Here is a 12,614-nt window from a genome sequence, read left to right as displayed (position 1 = left end):
ACTACTCTGACTAGATGGAAGCTTTGAGATCACCTGCTAGTGCCCAGGTAATGAGGTGTCCTCTCTAAATCTGTACAAGGCACTCTGGTATCATCTGTTTAAATCTGCATAATGTACTGACACACGAAATTGATATAAAGTGTTTCACCCTATTTCCCTGGGATCAAACTTGGGATGTGCATGTATTGGTGTTTATGTATGTATATGCGTAGCACCAGGAAAACAGACAAAAAAAAGGCCACATTCGTTCACACTCAGTCTCTAGCTGTCATTGTAATGCAACGAAACCTCAGCTCCCTGTCCACATTCAGGTTTCACAGACCTTTACATGGCTTACCCCAGACGTTTCATATGCCCTAGTTCAGTCCATTGACAGCACGGCAACCCCGTTATACCACATTTTTCCTATTCAATCTATTCCTTGCACGCCTTTCACCCTCCTGTATGTTCAGGTCCCGAATGCTCTAAATCTTTTTCACTCCATCCTTCCAACTCCAATTTGGTCTCCTACTTCTCCTTGTTTGTCCCACCACCTCTGACACATATATCCACTTTGTCAGTCTTTCCTATCATTCTCTCCATATGTCCAAACCATTTCAACACACCCTCTTCTACTCTCTCAACTATACTCTTTTTGTTAACACACATCTCTCTTACCCTTTCATTACTTGATCAAACCGCCTCACACCACGTTTAGTCACCATGCATTTCATTTCCAACACTTCCACCCTCCTCTGTACAACCCCATCTATACCCCATGTCTCACAACCATATGATATTGTTGGAACTACTATTCCTTCAAACATACCCATTTTTGCTCTCCGAGATAATGTTCTCTCTTTCCACATATTTTTCATTGCTAACAGAGTCTTCGTCCCATCCCCCACGCTATGACTCATTTCCACTAACATGGTTTAATTTGCTGCTAAGTCCACTCCCAGATATCTAAAGTACTTCACTTCCAATTTTTCTCCATTCAAACTTACCTCCCAAGTAATTTGTCCCTCAACCCTGCTGAACCTGATAACTTGCTCTTATTCACATTTATTCTCAACTTTCTCCTTACACACACTTTCCAAAACTCAGTCACGAACTTCTGCAGTTTCTCACTTGAATCAGCCACCAGTGCTGTATCATGGGCAAACAACAATTGACTCACTTCCCAGGCCCTCTCATCCCCAGCAAACTGCATATTCACCCACTCTCCAAAACTCTTGCATTTACTTACCTCACCACCCAATCCATAAACAAATTGAACAAGCATGGAGACATCACACATTCTTGCTGTAGACCGACTTTCAATGGTTACCACTCACTTTCCTCTCTTCTTACTCGTACACACACCGTACGCCCTTAATAAAAACTTCTCTGCTTCTAACAGCTTACCTCCCACACCATATATTCTAATGACCTTCCACATAGCATCTCTATCAACCCTATCATATGCCTTCTCCACATACATAAATGCCACAAACAAATCCATCTGTTTTTCTAAGTATTTCTCACATACATTTGTCAAAGCAAACAACTGATCCACACATCCTCTGCCACTTCTGAAACCACACTGCTCCTTCCCAATCTGATATTCTGTACATGCCTTCACCCTTTCAATCAGTACCCTCCCATACAATTTTCCAGGAATTCTCAACAAACTTATGCCTGTAGTTTGAACATTCACCCTTATCCCCATTGCCTTTATAGAATGGAACTGTATTTGCATTCCTCCAATCTTCAGGCACTTTACCATGATCCATACATACATTGAATATCCTTACCAACCAGTTAACAACACAGTTACCCCCTTTCTTAATATATTCTACTGCAATTCCATCTGGATTTCATCTTCCACAGGGCTTTCACCACTTTCTCTCTTTTCACAAAACCTCTCTCCCTGACCCTCTCGTTTCGCATACCACACCAACCTGAACACCCTACATCTGCCACTCTGTCATCAAACATATTTAACAGTCCTCCCTTCAAAATACTCCATCACCACCTTACTCCATCCTTACCTGTTATCACTTACCCTTTTGCTCCCTTCACTTGTGTCCCCATTTGATCTCTTGTCTTTTGCACATTATATATCTCCTTCCAAAGCATCTTTTTTACTCTCCCTAATGTTTTATGATACTCTCACTCCATTTCTCATTTGCCCTCTTTTTCAATCCTTGCTTCTGTGTCTTGACCTCCTGCTGCATTTTCTTTCCATCTCCCAATCATTTTTACTCCTTCCTTATAAGCACTGCCCAAATGCCTCTCTTTTCTCTTTCACTAGCAAATTTACTTCATCGCACCACTCACTACCCTTTTTAATCTGCCCACCTCCTTCCTTTTGCATGCCACATGCATCTCGTGCACATGCCGTCACTGCTTCCCTAAATACCTCCCATTCCTCATCCACTCCCCTCATTTCATTTGCTCTCACCTTTTGCCATTCTCCACTCAGTCTTTCATGGTATTTCTTCACTCGTCTTCTTTCCAAGCTCACATAGTCTCACCAGTCAACTTCTCCATGAAATTGTCTCCTCATTTTGGAAGAACTCTACAAATCTTCACCCTCACCTCCACAAGGTTGTGATTAGACATCGTATCAGCTGTCCCTCTCAGCACATTTACATGCAAAAGTCTCTTTTACAGGCTTGTCAGTTATAAAGTAATCTTATAATGCCTGTTGACCATCTCTCCTACACACATATGTATACTTTTGTATATATCTCTTTTTAGATCAGGTATTCCCAATCAGCAGTCTTTTTTTCAGCACACAACTCTACAAGCTCTTCACCATTTCCATTCATAACACTCAATACCCCAAGTGCACCAATTATGCCTTCAACTGCCACATTACTCACCTTTGCATTTAAATCACCCATCACTAATACCCAGTCTCGTGTGCCAAAAATGCTGACACACACATACTCAACTGCTGCTAAAACACTTGCCTCTCATGATCTTTCTTCTCATGACCAGGTGCATAAGTGCCAGTAATGACCCATCTCTCACCATCCACTTTCAATTTTACCCACATCAGTATAGAATTTACTTTCTTGCACTCTATCACACACTCCCACAATTCCTGCTTCAGTAGTAGTGCTACTCCCTCCTTTGCTCTTGTCCTCTCACCAACCCCTGACTTTACTCCTAAGACATTTCCAAATCGTTCTTCCCCTTTACCTTTGAGCTTCGTTTCTTTCCTCAAACATACTGCCTATCTCCTCTCTTGTCATCTTGGTTACATCCACGCACATTCAGACACCCCAGTCTGAGCCTATGAGGAGGATAAGCATTCCCCGCTTGACTCCTGTTTCCTCTCTTAGAAATTGAAGTAAAAGAAGGGTAGGGTTTCCAGTGTCCACTTTCACCCCCTTTAGTTGCCTTCTACGACACACGGGAATACAGAGGTGGAATTCTTACTTCCCTACCAAAGGGGTAAAATCATTGATATCTAGAATATTTTTTCAATTTGTATGTAACTTTGCATGAAAGTTTACCATATCGTTATTGCACTCAAGTTTTACTGGTTAGTTGAAAAATAGCTTAAGTTGACATAAAATCTTCCTTTAACTTTTGAGATGAACTGTTTCTAGATCATCCTGATCATATATGATATGCAGGGTTGAAATGGTTTACTTGTCTTGTACAGTATCCTTATCTTAGTTGAAGTAATAAATCCAATTTATGTACTTGTTCTTTCTAATTCATGTTTTTTATGGTTGCGTAGTAAGTGAGTAGGGTTGAAATGAGAAGCCCATTAGATATATTTGTTCCATGGTGAACAAAATGAATACTGCTTTAGTAGCTGTATGTGAATGAGACTGTTATCTGAATCAGGAGTTAGAGAATGGTAATTTTCCTAAGAGCTTTTGTTATCTGAATCAGGAATTAGAGAATGTTAATTTTTCCAAGAAGCTGACAAGATGATATATTTCAAATTGCCACTCCTGGTCAGATGACAGTTTTAACAGGAAAGAAGTGCAGGCTGTGAAGAAGTTTAAGTGCATTTCTTTTGTATTCAATGAAAGGGTACCAGTACATTTTTTCTATTTGTTTCTTTTCCCATAGTGAGGCAGTACCAGGAAGATGGCCTCCTCCTCACACTAGCTGTCAGTAAAAAAAAGATAATGGGAAGCACACCTTGAGAGTAGAGGAAATTAAAGAAAGAAGACTTTTATGTGTAGTCAGGGGTAAGATGGATGGGAAAAGGTTGAATATGGATTATTCAAAAAGTGTTTGTTCCTGCTCTTGAATAAAGATATGAAACCTTAATTTTCTTGGTGTGGCTAAGTAGGGAAGCCAAGGTTGATTTAATGATTTGTATTCTGTTGTTGGAACTCACAGAGTAGAATGATGAATTATTTGAGATGGGAAAGTTGTGAGTAAGGTACAAGGGGGAAAATAACTTTAAATGAAACAAGTATTTTTATAGAGGCTGTACTGTGAATGGAGACTTAATATTACCTGATTACAATGCATAGTTTGCAGTGTGTATGATTTTAAAGTAGTGTAAATTCTAAGGAAATTGTATTTATCACACCTCATAGATTAAGAGAATATAGGAGAATGCTTTGAGGCTGCATGCTTATAATTGTGTATAACTTATCATTACTAACTTCATGCATTTACAAGAGGTGGATCAAAGACATAGGCATGCATCTTCTATGGAAATTAACTCTGATTGACTTAAAACCCACAAACCCAATACTGCAGTATTTTTTGAAGTAAAGTGTAGATCATGATGGTTGAAGTTGACAGACAGCAATTTTTCTATCTACAGTACCATCAGATGACGATGGAAGTGAAGCACTGCTGTTCCATTCTAATTGTGGAACATATGCCCAAGTCATTAATAACGGCCGAACAGCTCATCGACCCAAGTAAGATGCAGGTCCATTTAAGAGTGGCATCCTTATTATTTATGTTTTTCAAATGTACAAGTGCTTTAGGTAAAAGATGGATCTATCATCATGAACTGTATTTTCAATTTTTATGGGTGGATCAGGTACATACAGCCTCTAACATTCACTAATGCACACCGTTGGCTCATGCCAAGTGTGCTGAAGTGAACTATGGGCTTCCCTTCATGCACAAGCACTTCATATTTTTTTGCTTTGCACATTAAAATGATTCATCAAGTGAGACCACTGTCTCCATTCTCACCACCTCCATGCACAAACTACTTCGTTCATATCTGATCCCCTGTCATTCCTCTACCATTTTGGTATGACATATCCATAGCCCTAATCATTTCTCATAATTTTTGTATTGTTGTCTGCTTTCCTCTCTACCATGTATCACTTACTGTAGTACTATATTTTTTCATTGTGAGCTTATCATCTGCCATCCATTCTTCACTGCCATTTCATCTTAATAGGCTTTTATCCATGCAGCTTTGTGGTTATTTCTTCACTGCACATAACTTCTCACGTCTTTGTTCTTTATTCTGTCAATCCTTTTGATTCTGGCTGTACTGTGAGTTATCCTATTGTACTTCTATTGATTTTTCACCTCCCTTGACATATGTAAACTTGGGTTTCACATCCGTACATTAGGATTGAGGCAAGTACTCCATGCAAACCTTTTGCTCACTTTACTATAAAATTTTTTCCACATACCAGCACTTCCAGCATACCTCCAAATTTTCTGCTTGCAAGATTCTGCATTATACTTTAGTTCTACCATTACCTTTCTTTTTATTATTATTATTATTTTGCTTTGTCGCTGTCTCCCGCGTTTGCGAGGTAGCGCAAGGAAACAGACAAAAGAAATGGCCCAACCCACCCCCATACACATGTATATACATACACGTTAACACTCTCAAATATACATACCTATACATCTCATTGTACACATATATATACACACACAGACATATACATATATACATATGTACATAATTCATACTGTCTGCCTTTATTCATTCCCATCGCCACCTCGCCACACATGGAATAGCATCCCCCTCCCCCCTCAAGTGTGCGAGGTAGCGCTAGGAAAAGACACCAGAGGCCCCATTCGTTCACACTCAGTCTCTAGCTGTCATGTAATAATGGCCGAAACCACAGCTCCCCCTCCACATCCAGGCCCCACAGAACTCTCCATGGTTTACCCCAGACGCTTCACATGCCCTGATTCAATCCATTGACAGCTCGTCGACCCCGGTATACTAAATCGATCCAGTTCACTCCATTCCTTGCCCGCCCTTCACCCTCCTGCATGTTCAGGCCCCAATCACTCAAAGTCTTTTTCACTCCATCTTTCCACCTCCAATTTGGTCTCCCACTTCTCCTCGTTCCCTCCACCTCCGACACACATATATCCTCTTGGTCAATCTTTCCTCACTCATTCTCTCCATGTGCCCAAACCATTTCAAAACATCCTCTTCTGCTCTCTCAACCACACTCTTTTTATTTCCACACATCTCTCTTACCCTTAGATTACTTACTCGATCAAACCACCTCACACTACATATTGTCCTCAAACATCTCATTTCCAGCACATCCACGCTCCTGCGCACAACTCTATCTTTAGCCCACGCCTCACAACCATACAACATTGTTGGAACCACTATTCCTTCAAACAAACCCATTTTTGCTTTCCGAGATAATGTTCTCGACTTCCAAACATTCTTCAAGGCTCCCAGAATTTTCGCCCCCTCCCCCACCCTATGATTCACTTCTGCTTCCATGGTTCCATCTGCTGCCAGATCCACTCCCAGATATCTAAAACACTTTACTTCCTCCAGTTTTTCTCCATTCAAACTTACCTCCCAATTGACTTGACCCTCAACCCTACTGTACCTAATAACCTTGCTCTTATTCACATTTACTCTTAACTTTTTTCTTTCACACACTTTACCAAACTCAGTCACCAGCTTCTGCAGTTTTTCACATGAATCAGCCACCAGCGCTGTATCATCATTACCTTTCTTACTGAACTTTTTTCCTAAGTATCTAAACTCCCAAATTTTCAAGTTCTCTAAGTTGCAAACAAATATTACATTGTAATCACCCTTCCATTTCTAAAACTAGTGTTAGACTTTATTTTGCTTTAATGTTATTCATCCCCCTACGAACATCATTATAGCCCATCATTCTATCCAGATCTTTATCTCATATAGCTAACAATACAGTATCATCTGCATACAGTAACAGAGGCACCTTCCACCCTGTTTCCCTATGATGAAATATCACAAAGGAGTCACCTCTCGCACTCTCATCTCATGAGTTGCCCCATACATAAAATTCTGAATGACCTTGGTTGTTGCACATAATTTTGAAACTTTCCATCATTTTTTTCAAACACCTCAAGCCACCCCAAATTATCACACGTGCACTACTTTCTTGCATTGTTCTTAAGACCACTCAGAGGTCCTTCATTAGCACCATGCAGAATCAGAATGTCTCAGAAAGCTTTCCTTATTACTGGGTCTTATGTATTTTCTAGTTCCTTAAATGTTGAATACATATGTTTCTTTAGAATTCTCTCTACTATGCTTCTAATTACAAGAACTTGGTTCACACACCCTTTTCCCTGTCAAACCCACCTTTTATTCACCAGCAAGGTCACTAGTTTTTCTATCACAGTCACTATCTTACACCTTGCCAGCTATGCTAAGGAGACTTCTTTCTATATATGTACCTATCTATTCCTCTGATGCCCATTGCCTTTGGTAACTCTCTCAAGGGGGTGGCTTTGGCAAAAGAGTCTCCATAACTGTTAAATTCCAGTGTCTCTTCTTAGCCTTTAGTACTTCACCCTTAACAGGCCACTAGCAGAGGGCATCTCTAGCACAGTGTTTCCAGAGGCTCTTGCCTAATGTTCTAAGACCTAACATGTCTGCCTAATGTTCCTGCCTGATATTCTAACGTACTACTTCTACCTAGTGCTTCAAGAAAACGTTTCTACCTAATACTTCTACCAAATGTTTTTTACCTAACACTCCTGTCTGATGTTTCTACCTACTACTTCTGTTTATTGCTCCTACCATTTTGCCAAAAGGTAGGGCTAGAGCATAGCGCTCACCACAAGAAAATCTAGAGTTAACAAAGAATGAATTGTAATAGTTCAGTATTGTCAAATGTTGTGTGACAGGGAGTGATTTTTGTGGATAGTGTGTTTGCAGTACATGTGTGGGTGAGGCAGAAAGAAAAGACAGCTTACCTGAGTCAAAGGAACACAACTTGACAACCACTGAAGTGCTGGTTCTACTCAGCCATCAGTAACCCTCCAAATACCTGGGCAGCTAGTACTAGAAACTTACCTCCCTGGTCTGTGGCTACCTGCCTACTTCTTCCTAAGAAGCCTTCTACCTCAGCAATTCTCAGTCACTGTTGGTTCCCTTTTCTTTACACAATAAGATAAGCACTTCCTTCATCCAGTCAAAAGGCATGTGATCACTCCTCCATGCTTCCATAAACTTTTTATAGGTCTGCTTCACAGCGGTTTCACCTCCTCTGTTCGCCATTTCAGTCACCACTCTACCCATATTCCAAGTTCTCTTCTTTGGCTGTATGGCTCTTCTTATTTCCTCATTTATGATGTCTTCCTCTGTCATATATGTATTCCTCTCACTGCTAACCTTTCATCCTACTGTATCATTACACATGTGTAATTATTAATTCCATTTACTTTAAATGCTCATAATTTGTTACAAGCTCAGTTGCTTGTCACTGGCATTCACCCAGATTTGTCTAATATACTGTCATTCCATAAGGTAGTTATAGAGCTATTTTTATACTTGAAATTTGGTTCTTGATAGCTTTCACTTTGAGAAGCACGATTATCCAGACCTCTGAGTGTTGAGATGATGTATAGAATCATCTTACTTCACCATGTCAGGATAGCCTATTTTAATTTTTCTCTTATGTACATTAAGCAACATGTGAAGGATTAGAGTGTTTTCCTAATATATACTGTGCCATATATGAAACGTTTTTTGTCTCATATTCACACTTTTTCTCACTCTTTTCATTTAAAAACTCAGAGTTTGTTCTTTGTCATTTTTCTCCTATCCCCACGCCTTTCTTTAGTCATTCAGGGTCCTACTGGTCCTGAGGACTTTTGTTTGTGATTAGAGCATTTATCTTAAAAAAAAATTATAGGCATGAATGTTGCAGCTGCATAGTGTCAGTGCAAGGATACCCATGAAAATATGCGATAAGTACAGGGAAAACATGCTAGATGAGTCTGATTATTATTATTATTATTATTAATCAGGTGAGAAGCTGCAGAAGCTGGTGACTGACTTTGGTAAGTGTGTGAAAGATGGAAGTTGAGAGTAAATGTGAATAAGAGCAAGGTTATTAGGTTCAGGAGGGTTGAGGGACGAGTTAATTGGGAGGTAAATTTGAATGGAGAAAAACTGGAGGAAGTGTTATAGATATCTGTGGGTGGACTTAGCAGCGGATGGAACCACGGAAGCAGAAGTGAGTCACAGGTTGGGGGAGAGAGCAAAGGTTCTGGAAGCGTTGAAGAATGTGGGGAAGGCGAGAACATTATCTCGAAGAGCGAAAATGGGTATGTGTGAAGGAATCGTGGTTCCAACAATGTTATATGGTTGCAAGGCATGGGCTATAGATAGGGTTGAGCGAAGGAGGATGGATGTTTTGGAAATGAAATGTTTTAGGACAATATGTGGTGTGAGGTGGTTTGATCAAATAAGTAATGAAAGGGTAAGAGAGATGTGTGGTAATAAAAAGAGTGTGGTTGAGAGAGCATAAGAGGGTGTGTTGAAATGGTTTGGACACATGGAGAGAATGAGTAAGGAAAGATTAATAAAGAGGATATATGTGTCAGAGGTGGAGGGAAAAGAGAGAAGTGGGAGATCAAATTGGAGGTAGAAGGATGGAGTGGAAAATATTTTGAGCGATCGGTGCCTGAACATACAGGAGGGTGAAAGGCATCCAAGGAATAGAGTGATTTCATGTGTGGCAGGGTGGCGAGGGGAGTGGTTGAAGGCAGCAAGTATGAAGACGCACATGTGTATATATGTATATGTCTGTGTATGTATATGTATGTATACGTTGAAATGCATAGGTATGTATATGTGCATATGTGGGCGCGTATTTATGTGGGTGAGTTGGGCCATTCTTTTGTCTGTTTCCTTGCGCTACCTCGCTAACGCGGGAGATGGAGATTAAGTATAATAGAATAAATAGATAAACTTGTGTATGTGGGTGGCTAGGGCCATTCCTCATCTGTTTCCTTGTGGTACCTTGCTGACGCAGGAGATGGCGGTTAAGTTTGGTAAAGTGTGTGGAAGAAGAAAGTTAAGAGTAAATGTGAATAAGAGCAAGGTTATTAGGTACAGTAGGGTTGAGGGTCAAGTCAATTGGGAGGTGAGTTTGAATGGAGAAAAACTGGAGGAAGTGAAGTGTTTTAGATATCTGGGAGTGGATCTGGCAGCGGATGGAACCATGGAAGCGGAAGTGGATCATAGGGTGGGGGAGGGGGCGAAAATTCTGGGGGCCTTGAAGAATGTGTGGAAGTCGAGAACATTATCTCGGAAAGCAAAAATGGGTATGTTTGAAGGAATAGTGGTTCCAACAATGTTGTATGGTTGCGAGGCGTGGGCTATGGATAGAGTTGTGCGCAGGAGGATGGATGTGCTGGAAATGAGATGTTTGAGGACAATGTGTGGTGTGAGGTGGTTTGATCGAGTGAGTAACGTAAGGGTAAGAGAGATGTGTGGAAATAAAAAGAGCGTGGTTGAGAGAGCAGAAGAGGGTGTTTTGAAGTGGTTTGGGCACATGGAGAGGATGAGTGAGGAAAGATTGACCAAGAGGATATATGTGTCGGAGGTGGAGGGAACAAGGAGAAGAGGGAGACCAAATTGGAGGTGGAAAGATGGAGTGAAAAAGATTTTGTGTGATTGGGGCCTGAACATGCAGGAGGGTGAAAGGAGGGCAAGGAATAGAGTGAATTGGAGCGATGTGGTATATCGGGGTTGACGTGCTGTCAGTGGATTGAATCAAGGCATGTGAAGCGTCTGGGGTAAGCCATGGAAAGCTGTGTAGGTATGTATATTTGCGTGTGTGGACGTATGTATATACATGTGTATGGGTGGGGTTGGGCCATTTCTTTCGTCTGTTTCCTTGCGCTACCTCGCAAACGCGGGAGACAGCGACAAAGTATAAAAAAAAAAAAATTATTATTATTATTATTGTTATTATTATTATTATTATTATTATTATTATTATTATTGTTATTATTATTATTTATTTTTATTATTCTTATTTTGCTTTGTCGCTGTCTCCCGCGTTTGCGAGGTAGCGCAAGGAAACAGACGAAAGAAATGGCCCAACCCACCCCCATACACATGCCTTGATTCAATCCACTGACAGCACGTCAACCCCGGTATACCACATCGCTCCAATTCACTCTAATCTTTGCCCTCCTTTCACCCTCCTGCATGTTCAGGCCCCGATCACACAAAATCTTTTTCACTCCATCTTTCCACCTCCAATTTGGTCTCCCTCTTCTCCTCGTTCCCTCCACCTCCGACACATATATCCTCTTGGTCAATCTTTCCTCACTCATTCTCTCTATGTGACCAAACCATTTCAAAACACCCTCTTCTGCTCTCTCAACCACGCTCTTTTTATTTCCACACATCTCTCACCCTTACGTTACTTACTTGATCAAACCACCTCACACCATTGTCCTCAAACATCTCATTTACAGCACATCCATCCTCCTGCGCACAACTCTATCCATAGTCCACGCCTCGCAACCATACAGCATTGTTGGAACCACTATTCCTTCAAACATACCCATTTTTGCTTTCCGAGATAATGTTCTTGACTTCCACACATTCTTCAAGGCTCCCAGAATTTTGAGGTTATTATTAGTGTGTATTAGTATTTTTCTTTTTTCTTTCAAACTATTCGCCATTTCCCGCGTTAGCGAGGTAGCGTTAAGAACAGAGGACTGGGCCTTTGAGGGAATATCCTCACCTGGCCCCCTTCTCTGTTCCTTCTTTTGGTTTTATTATTATTATTATTATTATTATTATTATTATTATTATTATTATTATTATTATTGGGATAGGGGAGAAAGAATACTTCCCACACATTCCCTGCGTGTCGTAGAAGGCGACTAAAGGGGACAGGAGTGGGGGGCTAGAAACCCTCCCATCCTTGTATTTCCTCCTCGAAGGCTCACACTGGGGTGTCTGAATATGTGTGAATATAACCAAGATGAGAAAAAAGGAGAAGTAGGTAGTATGTTTGAGGAAAGGAACCTGGATGTTTTGGCTCTGAGTGAAACAAAGCTGAAGGGTAAAGGGGAAGAGTGGTTTGGTAATGTCTTGGGAGTAAAGTTAGGGGTTGGTGAGAGGATAAGAGCAAAGGAAGGAGTAGCACTACTCCTGAAGCATGAGTTGTGAGAGTATGTGATAGAGTGTAAGAAAGTAAATTCTAGATTGATATGGGTAAAACTGAAAGTGGATGGAGAGAGAAGGGTGATTATTGGTGCCTATGCACCTGGTCATGAGAAGAAAGATCATGAGAGGCATTTTTTTGGGAGCAGCTGAGTGAGTGTGTTAGCAGCTTTGATGCATGAGACCGGGTTATAGTGATGGGTGATTTGAATGCAAAGGTGAGTAATGTGGCAGTTGAGGT

General features: G+C 40.8%; 1 protein-coding gene across 3 annotated transcripts in view; it reads left to right on the top strand.

Annotated features, from left to right (window-relative positions):
- Neurl4 (neuralized E3 ubiquitin protein ligase 4) overlaps positions 1 to 12,614 on the top strand; it is a 508,598-nt gene that overhangs the window by 325,658 nt on the left and 170,326 nt on the right. For all 3 annotated transcript variants that reach the window (XM_071695559.1, XM_071695560.1, XM_071695561.1), the window contains exon 9: positions 4,772 to 4,871. In XM_071695559.1, coding sequence (XP_071551660.1) covers positions 4,772 to 4,871 — 100 coding nt within the window. The remainder of the gene's footprint in view (positions 1 to 4,771; positions 4,872 to 12,614) is intronic.

Source organism: Panulirus ornatus, chromosome 58, assembly GCF_036320965.1.
Source record: "Panulirus ornatus isolate Po-2019 chromosome 58, ASM3632096v1, whole genome shotgun sequence".
Classification (NCBI taxonomy): Eukaryota; Metazoa; Arthropoda; class Malacostraca; order Decapoda; family Palinuridae; genus Panulirus; species Panulirus ornatus.
This window is presented reverse-complemented; position numbering and strand designations above follow the sequence as displayed.